The sequence below is a fragment of the Zalophus californianus genome, chromosome 14 (assembly GCF_009762305.2).
Source record: "Zalophus californianus isolate mZalCal1 chromosome 14, mZalCal1.pri.v2, whole genome shotgun sequence".
Lineage (NCBI taxonomy): Eukaryota > Metazoa > Chordata > Mammalia > Carnivora > Otariidae > Zalophus > Zalophus californianus.
The window spans coordinates 52719508-52742534 of NC_045608.1; the positions used below are offsets into that span (position 1 = coordinate 52719508).

The 23027-nt window shown below is 37.5% G+C and overlaps 1 protein-coding gene across 2 annotated transcripts in view; it reads right to left on the reverse strand.

Annotated features, from left to right (window-relative positions):
- The window catches only part of DSC3 (desmocollin 3), a 52422-nt gene that overhangs the window by 12860 nt on the left and 16535 nt on the right, over positions 1 to 23027 (reverse strand). For both annotated transcript variants that reach the window (XM_027577660.2, XM_027577661.2), the window contains exons 5-13: positions 21218 to 21373; positions 19787 to 19931; positions 15138 to 15304; positions 11501 to 11635; positions 10920 to 11105; positions 4568 to 4827; positions 4246 to 4388; positions 3072 to 3296; positions 392 to 616 (exon numbers count right to left, since the gene is read on the reverse strand). In XM_027577660.2, coding sequence (XP_027433461.2) covers positions 392 to 616; positions 3072 to 3296; positions 4246 to 4388; positions 4568 to 4827; positions 10920 to 11105; positions 11501 to 11635; positions 15138 to 15304; positions 19787 to 19931; positions 21218 to 21373 — 1642 coding nt within the window. The remainder of the gene's footprint in view (positions 1 to 391; positions 617 to 3071; positions 3297 to 4245; positions 4389 to 4567; positions 4828 to 10919; positions 11106 to 11500; positions 11636 to 15137; positions 15305 to 19786; positions 19932 to 21217; positions 21374 to 23027) is intronic.

Here is a 23027-nt window from a genome sequence, read left to right on the forward strand (position 1 = left end):
TGATCCGAGTCATTCCCATAAGCCCGTGGAGAAATGATGAGAAGAGATCACAGTGGCTTGTCGCGGATTTTCATATGGCAGAAATTTTAGATTGTTTTATTTAGCTCTACATGGGGTAGTACCGGGACCAAGAAATGAAAACTATATGTTGACAGATTTGGTACCATCTAAGGAATTTTAAACAGCTCTGTCCAAGTAGGAAATCGTATCTCAAAAAGGATCTTGCTCCCTCTCCCTGAAAATATTCCATCAGAACTCAGATAATAACACAAAAGCAATTGTAAATTGCCCACCCCTCATGGATAGCTGGACAAGAGTACTTTTTAAAGACCTTTTCCTGCACTCAGGTATTTATGATACATTTTAACTTTAAGTAAGTAAAATGACTTACAAAACAGTAGTGCTATACCCAGTAGGATGGCCAGGATCGCCCATTTTCCAAGTATTACTCCCGCACTCCTTCGAGCTGCCAGACATTGACTTGGATGAGTACAATCACACAGATTAATTCTCAGGGTTTTTGTTGTAGATTGACCTTCTCTATCTTTTACAGTAATAGGAACACTATATTCCTGAAATTCAGCATTTTTCTGATATGAAAGACGGGCAGCTGTATCTGAAAGAAAATGAAAGAATTGTATCTTTAATGGACATTTATTTCTCCCTTAGCATTTGTTTTGCCACCCTTGTTTCTAAACATATTATTCTCAAGGAACCACCTGCCACATGAAAATGAGTTAAAATGGAGAACTACCTTCAACACTTCTCAGCACTAATATCACTATGTATGTCCATTGTAACTTTTTACAAGAGAGCCTGAAAGACACAATTTGACATTGGAGTGATCCAGTAGCAATTCAGCAATATTGAATATTCCCTTATCTACAAACCAATGATGGTAGATGGGCCCCTGACACGCACTTCAAGCATTTTTCTACAGTACCAGTTTATGGTACTCATAAAGAATTAACAACAATTGCTATGCACAAATTATGTCTTAAGTTGACATTCTCTTGTCCATTTACTTTCTGGTACCTGTCCATTATCTTTACAGATAAGGTAATTTTCCAAAGTACAACAGACCCTTTGTTATTATGCCTTCCCTCTAGAAGTGATCTCAATACCAGAAAGCTAATTATTGTCACCCAGGCTACATAAAAACAGATGTATCTATAACATAACATTTTTATCAACTATGGTATTTCCCCAGTAGCCTTGGTACCTATTTTAATGACTTCATTATCAACTGACCAAAAACTACACATTTTCAATGCCAATTACAACCTTCGGAGTTTTGCAGTAAGCTAAATGACACAGTAGCACAATGCACATCCTCGAAGTCATCTGTAACTTGTAAGCCTTTCTTAAATGCACTGTGACAGCTGATAAGAACTTCAAAGATTTTTGGCTGCACCTCAAATGTAAAGCTCCCCAGAGGAATGTGAATTGCCACGAAGGTTTAGGTGGAACCCTCCCAGATCATACTGTGGCTAAGATAAAATCCTTCAAATTCCTCTCCTCCCTCAAGACCACAAGCTCAGCTGTAGTCACATCTCGTTTATTCATACTAGTGCAGCATCCACTCTGCCCTCTTCAAACTGGCCTGTCACCAACGTCACCTTGTTAAGACATAAATCTGGGCACAGCATTCCTTCCCGGCCCACTCCCAGAGCACAGCTGCTGTACAAAAAGTCAGTCTCCCCAGCCTGGTACATAGGCTCTTCACGACCAGAGTCCATCCACCCTCCCACCCAATCTCTCAGCATTCCTGCTAAAACCTAAACTCTAACAACACCGGTTTACTTATTCCCCCCAGCATTCTCCTTCTTTGTGCATATTTATTAACCAATTATTGATTAAATTATCGATTAAACAAACACTTACTAAGCTGTTAATATCTACAGTGGGCTACGTGCTGGAAATACACAGATGAATCACAAATATCCTGAGAAACTCATGTAGTCGAGGAGAAAGGTAAACAGATGATACTACAACATGAAAGGAGCTATAATACAGGTAGGAAAGGTCATGATGCTACTCCTTCGACTTCAGGAAAGATTTCACAGAAGTGAGCATCTGAACTGGAGTCATGTCTGTCCTGTTAACTCTACACGTATCTGCAGGGTCAGAACAGTGCATGGTCAGTAGACGGTAGGTGTTCCACAGGTATCATGAATTAATGTCGAACTATGAAATGGGAAGGGTGCCTGAAATATAAAATACTACACTCCCCCGGAAACCACTATCATAGGAAGCTGTTTTGAGGGCTCCAAAGCCACGCCTCTGTCCAATCCCCACCCTGTTTCCTTCCAGAATACTAGAGAGTGCTTGTCTCACACACCCAGCTTCCTCATTCCAGAGTTTATTACACTAAAATTTAAACTGCCCATCTCTGCTCTGTCCTCACCTCACTGGAGTCACTTTAAAAATACACCGGAGGCGCCTTGGTGGCTCAGTCGGTTGAGCGTCTGACTCTTGATTTCGGCTCAGGTCATGATCCAGGGTCGTGACGCTGAGGCCTGCATTGGGCTCCGTGCGCAGCATGGAGCCTGCTTTAAGATTTTCTCTCTCTCCCTTTATCCTTCCCCCACCCTCCCTTTCTCTCAAAAAAAATACACCAAAAACAATTTTTCTTAATGATAAGCTGCCCAATATTTTAATAAAGCTTTTTTGTCTTTGTGGGAAATACAAATTTTGCCTTCATAAAAATTATGATTTCTTGCATTTTATAGGCAATATATAACACAGACCTCCTATAATATTTGTAAAAGTTTGAGTTAGTCTTCTCAAATATATTAAGGAGAATATTACAGTAAACAAGGAAATCCATTCTCAGTTATTTTAGAACATATAAATCATTATTTTTTATCAAATATTTTTGGGGTGCCTGCGTGGCTCAGTCAGTTAAGTGTCCAAAAGACACCTGGGTTCGGCTCAGGTCATGATCTCATGGGTCTGCTTAAAGATTCTCTCCCTCTGCCCCTCCACCCACTTGCTCACATGCTCTCTCACACTCTCCTCCCTCTCTCTCAAATAAATAAACAAATCTTTAAAAATAAATCAATAAATACCATTGACTTTGGTGAGGGTCCATATTCTGTTCATTTCTGGAGAAGTGTTTGCCAAGCTGAAATAAAATGGAGCACCATGGATAGGTTCATCAGGATCGACAGCTGAAATGTCAGTATACTTCATCTTTGGTTTGCAAACTGTTAGGTAACTTTGAAGTATTTCTGGTGGGTTATCATTCATATCTTCAATGTTAACCACGAGTGTTCCAGTACACGATCTACCATCTAGGAAGAAAGAGAAAAGATTTGGTATAGTTTCTTGCCTTCTTTTACAGTTTCCTAATAAAACAAATTAACTACCTTTTACATACATGTTTTCTTAAGTAAGCTGATTATTACTGAAAATGGGAAACAAGGATGTAGAAGGATACATGAGACCTACAAATCACCTAAAATCAGTACCACCATTGATAATATCAGCCACAACTGCCAATAAACCTTATGTCAGGATTATTCTCAAACAATAAAAATCAATGTGTGAAATGCAAACTCTGTGTTTCGGGGCGGGTTCCCTCCAGTACAGATGTTAATGAACAGTAAAAAGGCTACAAAAAGTTATTCCAACCCTGATACACATTTAAGCCACTTAGGGAGATTTTTAAGATACGATGTTCAGGTTCCCCAACCCAGGATTCTGATTCAGTGTGTCAAAGTCATGTCTACAAAATGATTTTTTTAAGTGCCCCAAGTGAATTACTATTATTCTAACTGAATTAGAATATTATTCTAATTATGAATTATTCTAATATGCTAATATGAAGCTGAGATTGAGAACCTCTGGGTTGTTTTACGGAACAGAATTCAAGGAAAGGATCACTTTGACCTAATAATCAGTTGAGTTTCTCAAAGATTCTATTTAAAGTGGCATAAAGAGATATACAAGAGTCTAGTGAGGCCATTTCAGCTGATCCCAGACTGAAGTTTCGTCTTTGCCCTCCAACAGATGGACCCATAAGCATTTGAGGTCTCGCTACGCTGGGGGTATAAAGATAAATAAGACATCGCTTACCTTACAAGGTTCACCTTGTCAGATGATTAAAAGAAACAGGAACAGTCTCCAAAGTAATTTCTAACAATTCCAAATATTTATCACAAAAATTCTGCACAATAATAATCGCAGTTTATTCTCTAATTCCTTTCTAAAATACCATATTAAAACTTTTTTTTTTTTTACCTTGGTCTATTGCCAGGACTGTAATATTATATAAGTCATTTCTGGGAGTCATGGCCTCCCGGTCCAGGATTTTGGAGGTTGTGATTGACCCCGAAATCTCATTCACGGTGATCCATCCTTTAGGATCATGCAATTTTTTGTACCTGTTAATGTAAAATAAAAAATCTTTAGCAATATAAATTATTAAATATAAATATAATATAGTTATTGAGATATCAATATTTTATATTGCTATTATATATTATATAATAGCAATATGAAATAAGTTACTATCTCAATTATTACAAATGCATTATTCTTATGTGGTTATAGACGTCTTTACCTTAAGCCATTGCTACTTCTAGTTTCAGGGTCATACGCCTTATAGCCATTGACCTTTGACCCCAATGCTGAGTTTTCTTTAATCCGTACATATTGGGCTGCGGGGCTGCATTCAGGCCCTTCATCCTGATCCCTCACGTGAACTGTGACCAAGGCTCGGTTCATGGTTGCCACTCTGAGTGCAACATCTCTAGTAAACGGAGCTTCATTGTTTGCTCCAATTTCCAGGATCACTTGGTGGTTTTCTTCATAATTCAGCGGCTTTTTAAAAAAGCACATGGATATCAGCATCAGTGTAAAATACATACGGTATTTCAAATAACAAGAGAACAACTGTAAATATGAATAGTGCTGCATAAATTCTATGTTCCCATTCAATCAATATTGACTTTTACCCTTGGCTAAAGAGAGGTGATTCTTCACGAAGCCTTTGGCAAGAGTGGTCTGAATGTTTCTGCAGGTGGTTTTATGGAGCTGTGGAAAAATAATTCCTGAAATACTTTTATAGTTCATTCTTACTAAGGAAAATGATTCTGAACCTGGAGATAATGCAAAAAAAAAAAAAAACAAAAAAAAAAACACCAAACAGTGTTTTTACAGCCCTGCCTTAGAGCACTAAAGGACCAGTAAAGGGGCATCTAACTCCAGGAGAATGCAATTTTGTTTGACTTACTACTTCCTATTGACTATGTCCATTTCCTTAACCACCGCACTATAATCCCTCTGCTATATGACGCTGCTTAGATGGGTTCATCGGCCTCTAAAAATATTAAAGTGAATCCTTTGATTAAAACTGATTTCTAGGGGCGCCTGGGTGGCTCAGTCATTAAGCGTCTGCCTTCAGCTCAGGTCATGATCCCAGGGTGGTGGGACCGAGCCCCACATTGGGCTTCATGCTTGGCAGGAAGCTTGCTTCTCCCTCTCCCACTCCCCCTGCTTGTGTTCCTGCTCTCACTATGTCTCTGCCAAATAAATAAATAAATAAAATCTTTAAAAAAAACAAACTGATTTTTAGAAAGCAAATCAAGCAAAACTTATAAAAACATTATTTTACATTGTATTGCAAACTCGAAGCATTTTTTTCTTTCTCTTTCTGCTTATCAAAACCATCATTGGCTGACCATTGAACAAAATCAAAATGGAGGAGTCAAATTTTTATTTTAAACCTTTCCCCATACCTAGCTATTACCAAGCTGAGATACCTAATATCATGAGTCCACTAAGAAGTCAAGGAAATTTCTGAATCTTAGATTCCACAAAATGTACGTGAAATGCTTTTTTATTTTTTATGAACATTCCAGAAAATGGAGAGTCAAAAGAGGAAAAGAATTAAAATGTGTTTGTCTGTTGCTAATGAACACTATGTCACAAATTACATGTGTCGGTATGATCACACAGAGAATGAGAGCATCTCCTGGCAATGACACATGGATGGAAATTCACGAACAGCTGCTGTTCTGGAGGAGGTGCAGTTATTCCACCCAGGACCCCTTGCTAAAGCCTTAGAATTTCTTTATGTAATTTTTTGAGGCTTACACCGGATATTGCTTTAGAAGCTTAAAACTCTGCCAGATTGGAAATCTGGTGGGATGAAATCAGTGATTAATGAAAAAAAACAGGAATTCTCTTCCACAAGGTAGCTTTATGTTTTTAATCAATTAAAAATAAAAAGCTCAAAAATATCCTAGGGGCACCTGGGTGGCTCGGTCGTTAAGCATCTACCTTCCTTTGGCTCAGGTCATGATCCCAGGGTTCTGGGATCGAGCCCCGCATCGGGCTCCCTGCTGTGCGGGAAGCCTGCTTCTCCCTCTCCCACTCCCCCTGCTTGCGTTCCCTCTCTCGCTGTGTCTCTGTCAAATAAATAAATAAAATCTTTAAAAAAAAAAATAGCCTATATCTGCACTGAGATATTAATGGCTCCCAGAATATAAAGTGCTGTTTTGTAGTGGACCCTCTCTGTTGAGAACAGCCGAGAACAGTATTTTTGTCACTCAAGCCCGTGTGCACTATGGCTGCCCCTCAAATAGAAAGGAAATGCTGGGATGAAAAGATCATCCGGGCCTGAGCTAAAGATTGCATCAGCTCATGCTCGACGGTTCCAGAAAAGTTATCCAATATGGAAAATTATAACACTAGCCCCACGAACATGTAAGGCTTCTAAAAATATAATAATAATATCCTATAGTTTACCAAGTGTTTTCATTTTCATTGTTATAATGCAATAGCTATTAGGGAGGCAGAGAGAAGTATCTTTTTATGTTTTATAGATAAAAGAGAGGCTAACTTTCCAAGATCACATAGCTATACAGAGGAATTTAACATGGCGCCTAAGAGCATGTACTTTGCAATTAAAGAGACCTAGGTTCAAATACTGTCCTACTGCATCCTCGCTGTGCCACTTCGACTAAGTTCCTTAATCTCTCTGAGACTAAGTTTTGTCTTCTGCACTACTGTGTAAGAATAACATTTAACATTGTAAGCCCACAGTGAGTGCTTTCCATTATAGGTTATAAGGATCTGTCACCCGGGCAATTGAAAGAAAAAGTGATGTATTTTTGGTTAACAGCCAATATAATGCACCAAGAGGAAACACCAACTAACAAGGCAATGTTTGGAAGCTTTGTTTAAAGAAGTGTATTTGAGCAATCTTTGGCTTAACTTAACTTACTGATTATTTAATTCTTTTTGGTATAAAAGAATGAATAAAGTTCATTCCTAGCCATCATTATGTAAGTAGTGAAAGAATGATGGATTTCAAAATGCCTTGATTATACAGTGTTTGATTTTAAATTTTTTTTTATCTTTTTTTTTTTTTAATTTGACAGAGAGAGACACAGCGAGAGAGGGAACACAAGCAGGGGGAGTGGGAGAGGGAGAAGCAGGCCTCCCGCGGAGCAGGAAGCCCGACGTGGGGCTCAATCCCAGGACCCTGGGATCATGACCTGAGCTGAAGGCAGACGCCCAACGACTGGGCCACCCAGGTGCCCCTGATTTTAAACTTTTTTTTAAGACTTCATTTATTTATTTGAGAGAGAGCGAGTGAGCACGAGCAGGGGGGCAGGAACAGAGGGAGAGGGAGAAACAGACTCCCCACCCAGCAGAGAGCCCAACGTGGGGCTCAATCCCTACTCTGGGACCCTGGAATCATGACCTGAGCTGAAGGCAGCCGCTTAACCGACTGAGCCGCCCAGGCGCCCCCAGTGTTTGATTTTAAAATAGAAGATGCCTCATCAAGGTTAGAAAGCACTTAAAGAAATAACTTAAGTACATAAACACAAATCTTTAGCAAGGAAAAGGATAAGACACCTTTAAAGACCAGTGTGGCTACCAAAAGAACTGTGTGATGAATTCAGGTTTTCTAAGGGTTTGTGTAAAATACAGAGAGGAAAATACACCATGGAAAATGCAAATTTTATTGACCAAAATGTTAGAGACTATTATGAATGGCTCAAAGAAAGAGAGAAGGTAAAATTACCAAAGGAGCTAATAATTACAGAGGAAGGAGATAATTTAAAAAGTAAACTCAGAGAAGTAGAAATTAATTCAAGTTCCAAAAAAAGACCCCTTGTGCAACTAAAGTCATGGTTTTATCAAACCAAGTAACCCAAGGATGGGAAAGAGGAGAGACAAGGGGAACATGACCCAGGGTCCCCAGCTGGAAAAGTAGCACAGTGGTTCTGAGGAAGGTTCTGCATCAAGAACATCTGAGTTCGCATCCTAGCTCTATCACCTCCCATGAACTGGGGCAAGTGGGGCATCTTTTTTTATTTGTAAAATGGGGATAATAATAATATCTTATCCTAAAGGGGATGTGACAACTAGATATAACCTACATAAGATGATTAGCATCATTCCCTGTGACAGACATGAAAGGTGATCAATACTTGATAACTGCTTTTAAAATTCTAAAAGCATTTCCTAGGTATAAGAACTAGGATGTAACTATAAAATGTAAGTGCAACTATCTTAATGTTTAAAGATAATAAGAATAAATGCATATAAATTTTATTGGGGGGATTTTCTTTATTCTTCATATGTGAAATTAACTTAAACTGAACGAGAGACAAAAAATTAAAGTTTCACCATCTAATTGTTCTCCCTCCTGGGGAATCTTGAGATGGTACCCAGAAGCTGTTCACCAGAAATAAAACAGATGTTTAGTAGTCACACAGAGTGAGATATATTCTAGGATACAGGCTATAATTTCTGAAAATATTTGGAAGTATTTTTCTTAATGTCTCTGTGATCAACACTCCTTGAGGGAAAAAAATCCACTCTGCATATGAAAAAAATGGAATGTGTTGACATACTACGATTTTTTTTAGAATATATTCTTCTGACAAAGTTTACTAAAATTCATTTTGTATTGGTTAAAAAACTCACAATAAAAATTTAATTCCCAGTGTTATTTAAATTTTGCCTTCTGAAGCCGGATAAAATCACTGAGATTAAAAAAATAATAATAATAGGTCTTTAATAACGGACTCAAATAAGAGAGAACTGAGGAGGAGCCTTCTAATCAAGCAACAGATACGGAGAACTCTAAAAGGTCTGAGCTTGGGTCTGACTTGAGCTACTGCAGTTGGCATAATCTATCCATCTCAGATCTCAAACTATTTCTTTGACTTGTTTCTAGAAAGAAGTGAAGGTGGGGGTGAGGGGTGTGCAGAGGAGGTGTCCAGGAGAAATCTTTTACAGAACATTTGTTGCCAATCACATCAATTTTTGAGGCAAATGCCTGTACTATATAGGTGAGTCTAACTTTGCAAATTGATGCATAGCGCGCTTTTCACAAGAATTATACACTACAGACCCTCAGCCTACCCGACTTCAGGGGCAGCTGTGGTGGACACTCCCCCATTTATGCTGACAGATTCACATCTCAAGCACACAAAGATTTAGCTCTTCAGATTCAAAGTTTTCTCCAAAACCAGAGTGCTCTCCCTCTACAAAGCACAGCCAAGCCCAGAAGTGCAGGAATGCTAAGGTTCCCTGGAGGCAACCTTCAACCAATGAGGCACAGGTATCAACAGTGGGAGCTGATGGATAAATGCCCCAGGTACCATTTTTTGAGGAGATAATTCTGAAGTACATTCTACATGGTTCATTGCAGGATTGAACACCCGAGGTGACTAAGTCAGTAATGCAGACTTGATTCGCTTTTCATTCTTTCCTGTCTTACTTTCCCATTTTTACTCTGGCTTCCTGGGATCCACTTTCTAAATATTTCCCTTCATTGAATTCCTTGTCTTGGGTTCTGCTTTCTGGAGAGTCCAAATGAAGACTGGATTGAGTTGGACCAATAAAGAGGAAAAACAATCAGCACCATCTGCTTATTTCTTGTCCTACTACTATCAGTTATAAAGTTTCATTTTTCTTAAGTAGCTGGTTTCAGTATTCAACTTGAGCAGATCATATTAGAGAAAACTAAAATAGAGGTTTGATATTGAGAGTGATTTGGAACAAATATATTTGACTAGTCACACTGGGTAGAACTTGCAGAGGCTTATTACATAACCTCTGGAAATTTTACAGAGGAAACAATTATAAATAAATATTTATGTATCAAAGTCTCCACCATATTGTTGTTGGCAGGAAAGCTTCCTTTAGTCAATGGATGACTCCTTTACCCGCCCATAGGACAATTTTCTTCCTTGTTCTGAGTTACAAATATAAAACCAAGAATACTTCCCAAATAGGGCCTTTTCTGTCCTCACATCCTGGACCCTAGAATAAAATAATGCAACCAAAAAATACAATATACAGAATAAGGAGTAAGTTCCTTCAGTGCTGTCTGATATAACACTCTATTTCATCCTCAATACCACTTATAAAGGATCAGATACAACCAGGCATATTCCAGAGAGAGCGAGAATGAGAAGATTATGGGCTTCTAAATTATATCATGCTAGGAATAAAGGATTCGGGAACACTTACCATAGAGAAGGTAAGTTTCAAATGAACATAGCAATCTTTTCAAAAGAATTCTATTTCTTCCATTAGGGATGGAACCCAGACCATTAGAGACAGAACCATGGGATATAAGGAGAATAATTTGGGCACAGTAGAAGTAAGGACTTCCGAGAATCAAAGCTCTCCAAATATGGAATCTGCTGCCAATGGAGATATGGAGATCCTTAGAACTGAGAATGTTCAAGCATAAGCTTGGTGACAAATGGCAATAAAATTATAGAAGAAAGACAGCATTAGATGGGAACAGTTGGACTAAACAGACTTAACTCTATTCTAACTTCTGGAGGAGTCTTTGATCTAAAACTATTTAGTTGATTAAGCCACTAGTTGAATAGAACTTGTTAGCTTGCCAAGTTGTCAATTATTCATTATTACTGTACCTTTACAACCCACAAAACACCTTCATTAGTTTCTTTGTCTGTGCTGATTTTGAAATGTCCGTTTTCATTGCCCTTCAAAATGGTAAAATTGGCTCTCCAATTGGCAGTGTTAATTAAATCCTTATCTTCTACAGGTATTCGTAAGATCTCCACATTGTATGCGTTTTCCTCTACTGATGCTTCGTACTGAAACAGAAAGAACTCATTAAAAACTTACTTTATAAAGAGAACTTCTACAAAGTAAAATATTTCTTCCACTCCAAGAATACTGATTCTTACAGTTTTTATCTAGTTTATTTTAAAGCTGTGAATTACAAGGACTGTTGTTTCATTAAGGATTATCTTTGAAATGAAAGAACTACATTATAAATGAAGACAAATGTTACTTGCTTTTATTAGAAGGAGATCATATAAATACTACAATGAATAAATAAGAGAGATTTATATGTCAGCTATTTAAATTCTAATTTTATTCATAAAAAATAAATATACATCAAAGTATGCTAGACACTTTGTTAATTCGTATTAAATAACAAATGATAGTTGACAAGTGGAGGTAGATTCTGAAACTATATACTTACAGTATTTTGTTTGAAAGTAGGTGCGTTGTCATTTGAATCTTTTACTGTGATCATACAAGTTGATGTACTCATCAATCCAAAAAACTGACCATCCATGTCTTGTACTTTCATTGTCAGTGAGTACTTTTCTACAGACTGAAATCAAAGAAAATATTTAATCAGTTCTGGCTTTGACTTACAAATGAAACCTCAGTTGTACACTCTTCTATTTGTGCATATCCATGCTTTTATTGGATTCCATATTTGTATACACTTTAAGAACTTGGTAGACAGGGAGAAGCTGAAAAGGTAAATAGAGGTTAAATTACAAAAAGCCATACTAAGAACTTAGACTTATACTTTAAGTAGCAGGTAATTGGGAAAAGTTTTGTGGGAGTCCTAGAAGGAGCACAAAATAAGAACATCTGAGTTTTATTTTATTTATTTTTTTTTTTTTAAAGATTTTATTTATTTATTTTACAGGGAGAGACACAGCGAGAGAGGGAACACAAGCAGGGGCAGAGGGAGAGGGAGAAGCAGGCTTCCCGCTGAGCAGGGAGCCCGATGCGGGGCTCGATCCCAGGACTCTGGGATCATGACCTGAGCCGAAGGCAGCCGCTTAACGACTGAGCCACCCAGGCGCCCCTGAACATCTGAGTTTTAGAAAGAAGTTTCTTAAAGAAGATTTAGCATCATTTGTGGTAAACTGAGCTGAAAGTCAAAGAAATCGTCTAAGACAGGGTACCCAAATCTGAGGCAGTGGCCATGAGGACAGACAGAAAGGGTGACAGGCAAGTTCCTTGAGAGTTAGCATTTAGTAGGATGTGACGGGAGATTCCATATAAAACCGAAGAGAGGTGATTAACATAACATAATAAAAAAAAACCTAATGATGTAATGTATGGTGATTAACATAACATAATAAAAAAAAAAGAGTACACTTTTCCTGATGAGCACTGAGGAATATACAGAATTACTGAATCACTCAATTATACACCTGAAACTAAAATAAGAGTGTATGTTAGCTCTACTGGAATTAAAATAAAAAATTTTTTTTAAATTAAAAAAAAATAAAAACCTAAGAGAAAAGAGAGAGTTGAGAATGATGCTCAGCTGTCATCCTCGGGCAGGCAGAGGGGGTGTGTGTCATCAACCATTGCAGCAAATGCCGAAGGAGAGCCCAGTTCTCCATGGAAGTGAACACTAGCAAGGTTGGCAAGGAGGGCTAAAAGGAATGAGCTGTGTTTGGCATATGCTGGATTTCATGCACCTATGGGAAATCTAAGGAGAAAGGTTCAGAAGGCACTTGGATGTATGGCCCCATACTTACGGGAGAGTTCACAGCCAGAAACACCAATCTGGGGGTCATTAGTATGTAGACGCTGGTTGAAATTATAGCAGCAATCAGATTATCTAGGAGAGGTTAACGGATGAGAAAAGCTGAGGATAGAAGGAACAGTAGCATTTCAAGCATGGGGGAAGTAGGAAGACTAAGCTACGCACACTAAAAAGGAAAGATCAGAGAAACAGGAAAAGAACCAGGAAAGAGAACAGTTTTATGAAGTGCCAACAATAGACAGGGGCTTCAGGCAACAGGTGGATGTGGTCATTAGGAGGTCACCATTGACTTCAGTGAAGAGAATTTTTGCAAATGGTGTGATGATGATGAAATGAACTCATTACTTTATGACACAATTACCACTGTTGCCTTTCTCTTCTCTCTTATCCATTAGCCACTCCTTTCGTTTTGTTCTCACTTTTTTACTTTTCTCCGTTTTCAATTTCCTGCTATCTCTTCTTCCACTGTTCATTTTGCTAACCACCCCTTCCACATTGGAAACCAACATTCCCACCCTGAAATGCTCCTCCTTTAGGCCCCATTGTCTGATACCCTGCTTTTTCTTCCTCTAAATGCACTGGGGTTTTTTATCTCTCTTGTTCATTTCTTTCTTTTCTCTGTTGTTCCCACAACACACTTTGTGGTTGCTCCCCGAAAAATCCTGTTGACTTTTTTTGATCAGGAAAACAGACCTGGGGGGTGCCTGGGTGGCTCAGTTGGTTAAGCGACTGCCTTTAGCTCAGGTCATGATCCTGGAGTCCAGAGATCAAGTCCCACATGGGGCTCCCTGCTCAGCGGGGAGTCCACTTCTCCCTCTGACCCTCCCCCATCTCATGCTCTCTCTAGCTCATTCTCTCTCTCAAATAAATAAATAAATCTTAAAAAAAAAAAAAAAGGAAAACAGACCTGGGTTTGACCACAGATCTGTACCTTACAAGCTGTGTACCCTCAAATTATTTAATTTTCCTAAAGCCTCATTTCTCCATGTGTAAGAAATGAAGGAAAACACTTGTTTTTGCTTCATTACTACATAGACTCTACCTATCCCACATATCAAAAAACACATTCATATTGCCCCTTCAAACCTGCCCATTAGTTATTACCATCCTGTGCTTTCTCACATAAACTGTCCTGACCACACATAAAAATAAAAATAATGACAAATAGAACTTTTACACTATTTTTGATTTCTTTTCATGGGTTCTCATCATCCCCTCCCTTTTTCTTTGGCATCAAATTCCACTGATTTCTTCTGTACATTATCTCTCCATGTCATACTGACCCCTCTATTTGTGTTAACCTGGTTGCAGTGGGAACCACTGAAGTGTTGTAATCGAGCTCTTTAGTGCACATGAAATTGATTAATCTGCTTCAGTCAATAATTCAGGGCTCTGAGTTAAACATAGGCTGACAATATAGACAGAGCAACAACAACAAAAATCAGAAGATTCAGTGCAGTAATTTGATTCAGGCGAATCACTCTTTCCGTCACGTTTGTCCTCTATAAACTGGATGGAACACTTATCTAGTTAAGCAAGGAAATTATAAAGACCAAATAATAATTATGCATAAAGAATTTGAACATAAAGTGCTATATGCCTGACAATATGCTAGTATTATCATCCAAACAGTGTGACAGGTTTCATAATAATCCATCAACCTTTTATCAACTAATTCATTCCTCATAAAAAGCACATATCAAGCGGCGCCTGGGTGGTTCAGTCAGTTAAGCCTCTGCCTTCAGCTCAGGTCATGATCTCAGGGTTCTGAGATCGAGTCCCACATCGGACTCCCTGCTCAGCAGGGAGCCTGCTTCTCCCTCTCCCTCTGCTGCTCCCCCTACTTGTGCTCTCTCTCTCTCTCTCTGTCAAATAAATAAATAAAACCTTAAGAAAAAAAAGCACATATCAAGTATCAACAGTACTGGAGAGGGATCAGTCTATGATCTAAACTCATGCAACAAGCAAAATTAATTGTCCTACATGAAAACTGAAGGCTTTACTGAGCTGGAACCAACTAGCCACACACAAGAATAGAATGATAGTTAACAATAGCAACTTTCATAAGAAATATACTTTGTTCCTACTCCTTCTAAGCACCAATTGATCTGCATTAATCCTATGGCTTTTCTCACTGAAGGAAACAGAAGTAATATTTAAAAAAACAAAACAAAACAGGTAACAAGACCAGAAATTCTTATTGTCTTCACCTAAATAAAATAAAATAGAAACACCTAAGACCACGGGAGAGCAAACTACAGTAAATGGGGTAGGGATCTCAGCCCCCAGTAAAATGATGTTCCTTGGAGTGGAAAGCTACCTCTCTGTCCAAATAATGAGAGGTTATGGTGATGACACCTGTGCTGGGATGCACAGCGAAGATCCCAGGGGACCTCGGGGTCTGCTCCAAAATGCTATACTTCAGGCGTGTGTGCATCGTGTCTGGTTCATCTCTGTCTGTGGCACAAACCACTCCCACGGTAGTACCTACAGGTTTAAAAAAAAAAATAAAAAAAGAGTCTTTAATTTCCAGAATTGTGAAACATATTTAGGAGTATTTACACTTTTCAAATTTTAACAATGATAGTGGCAATCTAATTTTAAGTATATCTCTTACCAGAGCTATTTTATCTTTAGGAAGCACCAGTGAAGAGGACTTCAAACATATAATGTAAAACACTATGATCCTGGGAATCAAGGTACACTTTTACTCTGTTCATTGTTAAAAACGTTTGATAGTAAATTACTAAAACCGTATTTAAATGGCAATCAAGAATATTTTCAACATGGGGTGCCTGGGTGGCTCAGTCGGTTAAGCGTCTGCTTTCAGATCAGGTCATGATCCCAGGGTCCTGGGATTGAGCCCCACGTGGGCTCCCTGCTCAGCGGAGAGCCTGCTTCTCCCTCTCCCATTGACCCCTGCCCCTGTTCCCCCTCCCCACTCATGCTCTCTCTCTCTCTCTCAAATAAATAAATAAAATCTTTAAAAAAAAGAAGAATTTCAACACATATTTCCACAGACTTCAATAACAAACCTACCTGGAGAAAAAGACCATGTTTCCTAAGTAAATCAAATTTTTTAATTTAATTAATTTAATTTAATTAATTTCTGATTAATAGATAGATCAAGACTGACTTAGGGTATAATTGTATAAATGGTCAAGTTGACCTTTAACAGTCTAATCTCCATTCTCTGATGTTTTTTACTAGTCTCTGACGTGTCTCATTCTCTTTCACCCACTTTGCATCAACACCCCACTGCCCTCGGCCCCACTTAATCCTCAGGAAGGGATTTCATACTATTCACCCTTCAGGAGGAATTTAAGCCAACTGCTTGTTCAGTTCGAGCTATTAACACTTGTCATCTGTATGGAATGTAAGAATATTGCTCTGGTAAAGGATTATAGGTATCAGAGCTTACAAAGAGTTGGTATTGTTTAGTGTTAAGGACAGTGTTCCAGTGCCCATGAAAATATAATACATAGATCCACTTTTCCTATAGCCCTATATATAAGGCTGAGGAACAATACATAGACAGATACAGTCACACATATATACATACTCCCACACATATACAAATTTGTTGAAATACTGTATTTGAAAGAAACAAAAACAAATTAATGCAAGAAAATATTAGTTTTAAATAATTTTTCACTATATGTCTTTAAAATTTGCATATGTGTGTATGTAAATAAATACATACATGCACATACACATAAAAATTGTAGAGAATATCCAATTATATATTTATAAGTAATGACAAGACTTTTGCAGTGGAGGGGCGCCTGGGTGGCTCAGTTGGTTAAGCGACTGCCTTCGGCTCAGGTCATGATCCTGGAGTCCCAGGATCGAGTCCCGCATCGGGCTTCCTGCTCAGCAGGGAGTCTGCTTCTCCCTCTGACCCTCTTCCCTCTCGTGCTATCTCTCATTCTCTCTCTCTCGAATAAATAAATAAATAAATCTTAAAAAAAAATGTTTAAAAAAAAAAGACTTTTGCAGTGGATCCATATGAAGATATGAAGTAATCATATTATGGTAAGAAAACAAATGCTATTTATCTACATTTGCATAGAAAAAGAGTTTCTAATCTTTGTAAGGCAGAATATTTTCTTCCTGAGATTTTACTGACAGGACACAAACACTATTTTAATTCTCTGGATAAGAACTGTGATAACTTACTTATCACAGAAAATCTTCCTAAAATATTGACTTCAAAAGTCCTTTTCATGAGCGCTATACTTAAATATTAGTTGAGCACCCTTCATCCAAACCTCTGTATGTGAATTAAGGCAAAGTCAAGGAACACCTAATAGTTCAGAGTATCACAGTACAAACTGGTTCAAACCTTCTTGTGTGAGAAGGCTTCAAGTGCCTTAGGTTAATCTGGGCATCAAAGTATTTGCCCTTGATTCTTGTCTGTCAACTATCAAAGAGAACAGAATCCTCAAGAAAGACTTTGCAACCAATAATCTCTCTTTGAAAAAAAGAAAATAGTACCAGGGTCATAGACACTGTGAAGCTAAAAATTTTATAGGTCATCTAATGTAATTAACTCCTTTTACAGGTCAGGGAACTCAAAGGGACTTCCACCATTTCCCACAGTAAATTAATAACAGACCCCAAATCAAAAATTAGGTTTCTTAAACTCCAAACCAACATTTTTTATTTTTTAATTGTACCATATGAGTAATAAAGAGGTTAAGATCTATGACATCAAATTATCAGAGTAATATATAAAAGGGGACTAGCAGATATAAAAATCTAGTGAAGATCTAAGTAAGTACTTGAAACTTTAAATAGGCAAGTTAGCAAAGTCACCCTTTATGAATGAGTCCACTTTCAACTTTATTCTTTCAACTTTATTGTGAATGGTTATTCTCCATATTGTAAGTCTCAGAAAGCAACATAATGCCACATTTTAAGGGCCAACTAACCTGAACACTTTGTTTTTCCATATGTCTGAACAAATGTTTAGAACATGTGATGTAGGTGTCTCTAATGTTATCCCCGTATCATTCTAAATTGGAAGTAATAAAGTAGTTTTAAGAAAGGAGATAATATAAATAAGAGCTTTAAAAAATTGTGTTTTCAGTAGATGTCATTAAATACCTCCCTAAATAAAACCTAATAAAAATATAGATATTAATTTTAATTTTATTGTAATCCTATTCTGTATGTCCTCTCTTGGAGGTGAGAATAATGATAAACCCACAAAACGATCAAGTGAAATAAACTATAAAAACTAAATACAATTCAAAGCTTGAATGACTGTTATCTGCCTTTATAATTAATTGGTATCATGTTGACAACACCAGACTCCTATAATACCTTGTAGGCTACACTCTGTTTGGATGTAATAGGATTACCCATTCTGGTAAATAGATACTGGTTCAGTATCATCTCAGGATAATTTGGTCTTGGGTATAAAAAACCCAATGTCTCCAAAAATGTAGGTAAACATATTTAACATAATACATTTTACTTTTAAAAGTTCCCTTACACAAGGGAAACAAAGGCAAAAATGAACTATTGGGACATCATCAAGATAAGTTTTTGCACAGCAAAAAACAGTCGACAAAACCAAAAGACAATGGACAGAATGGGAACAGATATTTGCAAATGTCTTTTCAGATAAAGGGCTAGTATCCAAAATCTATAAAGAACCTATCAAACTCAACACCCAAAGAACAAACAATCCAATCAAGAAATGGGCAGAAGACGTGAACAGACATTTCTGCAAAGAAGACATCCAAATGGCCAACAGACACATGAAAAAATGCTCAATAGCACTCAGCATCAGGGAAATACAAATCAAAACCATAATGAGATACCACCTCACACTGGTTCAAATGGCTAACATTTACAAGTCAGGAAATGACAGATGTTGGCGAAGATGCAGAGAAAGAAGAACCCTCTTATACTGTTGGTGAGAATGCAAACTGGTGCAGCCACTCTGGAAAACAGTATGGAGGTTCCTCAGAAAGTTGAAAATAGCGCTGCTTTACAACCCAGCAATTGCACTACTAGGTATTTACCCCAAAGATACAAATGTAGTGATCCAAAGACACACCTGCACCCCAATGTTTATAGCAGCAATGTCCACAGTAGCCAAACTATGGAAAGAGCCCAGATGTCCATCAACAGATGAATAGATAAAGATGATGTGGTAATATATATATCTATATATATGTGTAAATATATATAGATATATATATACACAATGGAGTAATACTCAGCCATCAAAAAAATGAAATCTTGCCATTTGCAATGATGTGGATGGAACTAGAGGGTATTATCTAAGTGAGATAAGTAAATACAAGAAAGACAATTATCCTATGATCTCAACTCATATGTGGAATTTAAGAAACAAAACAGAGGATCGTAGAGCAAGAGAGGAAAGAATACAACAAAGGAAATCAGAGAAGGAGACAAACCATAAGAGACTCTTTATCATAGGAAACAAACTGAGGGCTGCTGGAGGGGAGGGGAGTAAGGGTGAGGGGATGGGGTAACTGGGTGATGGACATTAAGAAAGGCACGTGATATTATATAAGACTGATGAATCACTGACCTCTACCTCTGAAACTAATAATACATTATATGTTAATTGAATTTAAATTAAATAAATAAATAAAAGTTCCCTTACCATAAAGTATAAAAGGAAAAGGCCTTTCTGAATCTAATAAGGATAGATTTAACTAAATGGAAGTCCTGAACTTCTTTACCTCAAAAAAGTAGCTTTAATAAAATTGAAGAGCAACAATACACTGGGAAAATATTTTCAATGTGACAATAGGTTAGTATCCTTAATATGTAAAGAGCATTTTTAGCTAGATTTAAAAAAACAGTAAGCAAGATAAACAAGGAAAGTAAGAGCAAAGGAAATGAACATACATTTCCTAGAAGAAAAAATACAAATGGCAAAAGAAAGCACATACAAAAAAGTTCAATTAAAAAAAATTATCTTACCAACTCTGCTACTTTCTGGAATTTCAAAATTATAAATAGCTTCTGTGAAAATAGGGTGATTATCATTTTCATCCTCCACCCTGATGGGCAGTGGAAGAGGTAAGTCTGCTGAATACCCATCTGCGGTCGAGGCATAGGCAATTAACTGGAAAACAGGAAAAAGCAAGACCAATAGTCCATTAATATAAGATTCTAGCAAGAGAGAACACTGTGCTTTATCTGCTACCTTCTCTGCAAATCTTTCTGGTAATTAACTGCTTAAAAAATTCTATTCAATTCTTTTTTCATCATCAAAGCATCAAATGGAAAAACATTTTAAGTGCAGTAAGAGGCATCCAGTATTTGGTAAAAATGGCTGCGATTCAAATAAAACTCGAGTACAGTCAAGCCAGAGACAACTCTGTCCATTAGACTCAGGTTAAAGTCCTTATTCTCCCCATAATCAGAAAGTTATATTGGGGAGAACAATTAAATTCACTGCAATGGGAAAGATCCTACTACATCATCTAAATAAAGCCATGATTCTCAATCTTGCAACTAACAAGCCCTTTTATTTTTCTACCTCATAGATCACATATTTGCAAGAGATTTTCTAACAAAACATATTTACCAGTTTCTGCATTGCCAATTAATCAAAGGGTAACGTAATGTCAAATAGAATGTATTTCTTTTTTTATTTAAATTCAATCAGCCAACATATAGTATTTCTATTCAGCGTGGGATTACAACACCAAGCTGAAAATTTTCTAAACAAAAGCAAAGAAATGTCATGTGGTGAACATCAGTTATATTTGCTTACCAGCATCTCTTCCTTCTTCTAGGAAGAGAATCCCTCTTTCTTAAGGAGAAACATCCCCCTCTGCACCACAGGGATGACCACATGACCCCACAGAATCTACCATATTACACTGAAAATTGTCTGAGTTATTCCTCATTGACTGTAAGCTCATTCATATCAGAAGGCTGACTTATTGACCTTGTTTGGGTTTGGTCTCCCACTTTTGCTTCCTTATCTAGTTCTCAGACATGATCAGAGAATCACATTAAGTGAAGGAAGAACCAAAAAAAATTTTCTAAATAAATAAATAAAGAGAACAGAGCAGAAGAGGGAAGAAGTCCCTTCCAATCAATGGTGGCCACATCTTGGAGACAGGAAAATGTAGCATGAGAAGAGACAGAAAGTATCTCATAAACAAAACCAACTCCAGGAAATGTACCGGAATTTACATCCAAATACAACTAGTACCTTTTCGCTTCACTTTAAGCTTACCTAACAGAAGATAAAATAGAGAGCAGGTCAAATATTCCAAAATATTGCACAACCTATTTCCTTTGACTCTGAGAACGCAAGAAGATAGGAAAGAGTACATGGAGTATCAGAAGAAACATAGTTTAATCATTTAAAATCATGTATATCAATAAAACTCCTACATCAAAAACATCGTATTCTTCACGATCCACAGGCCGGGTACAATACAGATTTCCAGTGTCTTTTTCTATGAAAAACAAATTCAAAGGTTCTTGGTCAACTCCACGCCCACTTATTGAGTAGAAGATGGTATAGTTCTGTGCTGCATCAGACTGAACCTAAGAAGGAAAAACCATATTTTTAAAAACTTTAAATTAAAATCTGTTGAATTGCTATTTTTTAAGATGTAGGTTATGCATTTCTATTTTTTTTTATTTTAAAGAGACGTTCATAAAATAATAATCACATTTATCACTTCATCAGCACACAAAACAGTAAGTAGCATTTGGCAAAAGATTTTTTTAAACTCTCAGACTTAATGAAAACAATGTTCAACATAAAGAGTAACCAAAGAAAATGTGTTTAAAAACAATAAAGCATAATTTCCCATCTAGAGATCTGGCAAAGATAGAAAAGAACTTCAATACCCATCGTTAGCAGGAGCCAGGCCATCACGGACTCTCATATACAGGTGAAGGGAAAGTTAATTTGAATGTTTCTTAGGATGGGGAATTGGCAAAAATTAAAAGAATGACATATGAGCACAAATAAGGAAGACTCTTCCTAGCAGAGGAAACACAAAGTACAAAGGGATAGGGTTAGGGTTGTGAGTGTTCAAGGAGCAGTAAAGAGACGACTGTGGTTGGAGCAGAGAAAGCTAGCAGGCAAGAAGTAGGAGATGATTGCCATATCACGTAAATGATTCCAAGAGTGTTGACTTTTCCTTGTAGTCAGGTAAGAAGCCATTGGAAAATTTAGACAAGAGTAATATACATAATTTATATTTTCAAAAGATAATACCTGGTGTTTTGTTAAGACTACAGGTGGGTGGGTAGGTAAGCAAAGAAGCAGGAAGACCATTCAGTTACTGCAAGAATTCATGATAGCAGTAGGGGTGGTGAGAAATGCTTAGATTCTGGATATAATTTGCAGGAACCGCCAACGGGATTTGCCGATGGGCTGGATGTGTGTTGTGAGGATGACACTATGTCAGAGGGTGCTAATATCCCCTAACATCTATTCTGCCCATGTTCCTTTGTGTTGGAATTTATAGGTGAGTGCAAGACTGTCCAAAAGAAATACATTTCTCAGGCTCCCTTATAATTAGGTACGGTCACATGAAAAGATTGGGTTAATGGGATATGAGCAAAAATAACATATGCATGCCCTAGACTGTGCTCTGGAAAGTGAAGGGATGTGTTCCCCCATTTGGACACAATGATGAGCTATCTTGAGCTTGCAGCGATGGCCAAGCTAAAAAAGAAAGAAGTCTAGGTCCTTGGTGATTTTTCAAATTAGAATCTCTTTACCAGATCACAATTTCACATAAAATAAATACATTTCTGTCATGCTTATGCCACTCAGTGGCACTTTGGTTCCTGAATTAGTGGCTGCCCCATCATGGAGAAAACAGCATGTCCCCTGGTTGTGGATTCTGCAGCGTAGCTTGGGGAGTCATTCCTGAAAGTTCAATCTAAATTTTGTGTCTTCAGTCCCCCAATTCTGTTAACTGCTTATACGCTGTAATAAATCCCTATCTGTTAACTACTTAGAGAGAAGTATGTTCTCTACAACTAAAACCTTACCCAATAGACTCTAATACCCCAACAACTGAAAGAATGGAGGTACCACTGATTGAGATGGAGGATGATTTTAGGAGAAAACCCAAACTTCTTTTTTCTGCATATGTTACGTTTGAAATGGCCATTAAGCTTCCAAGTGGAAATATCAATTAGGCAATCTGTCCTAGAAACATGAGGTAATATCCGATAG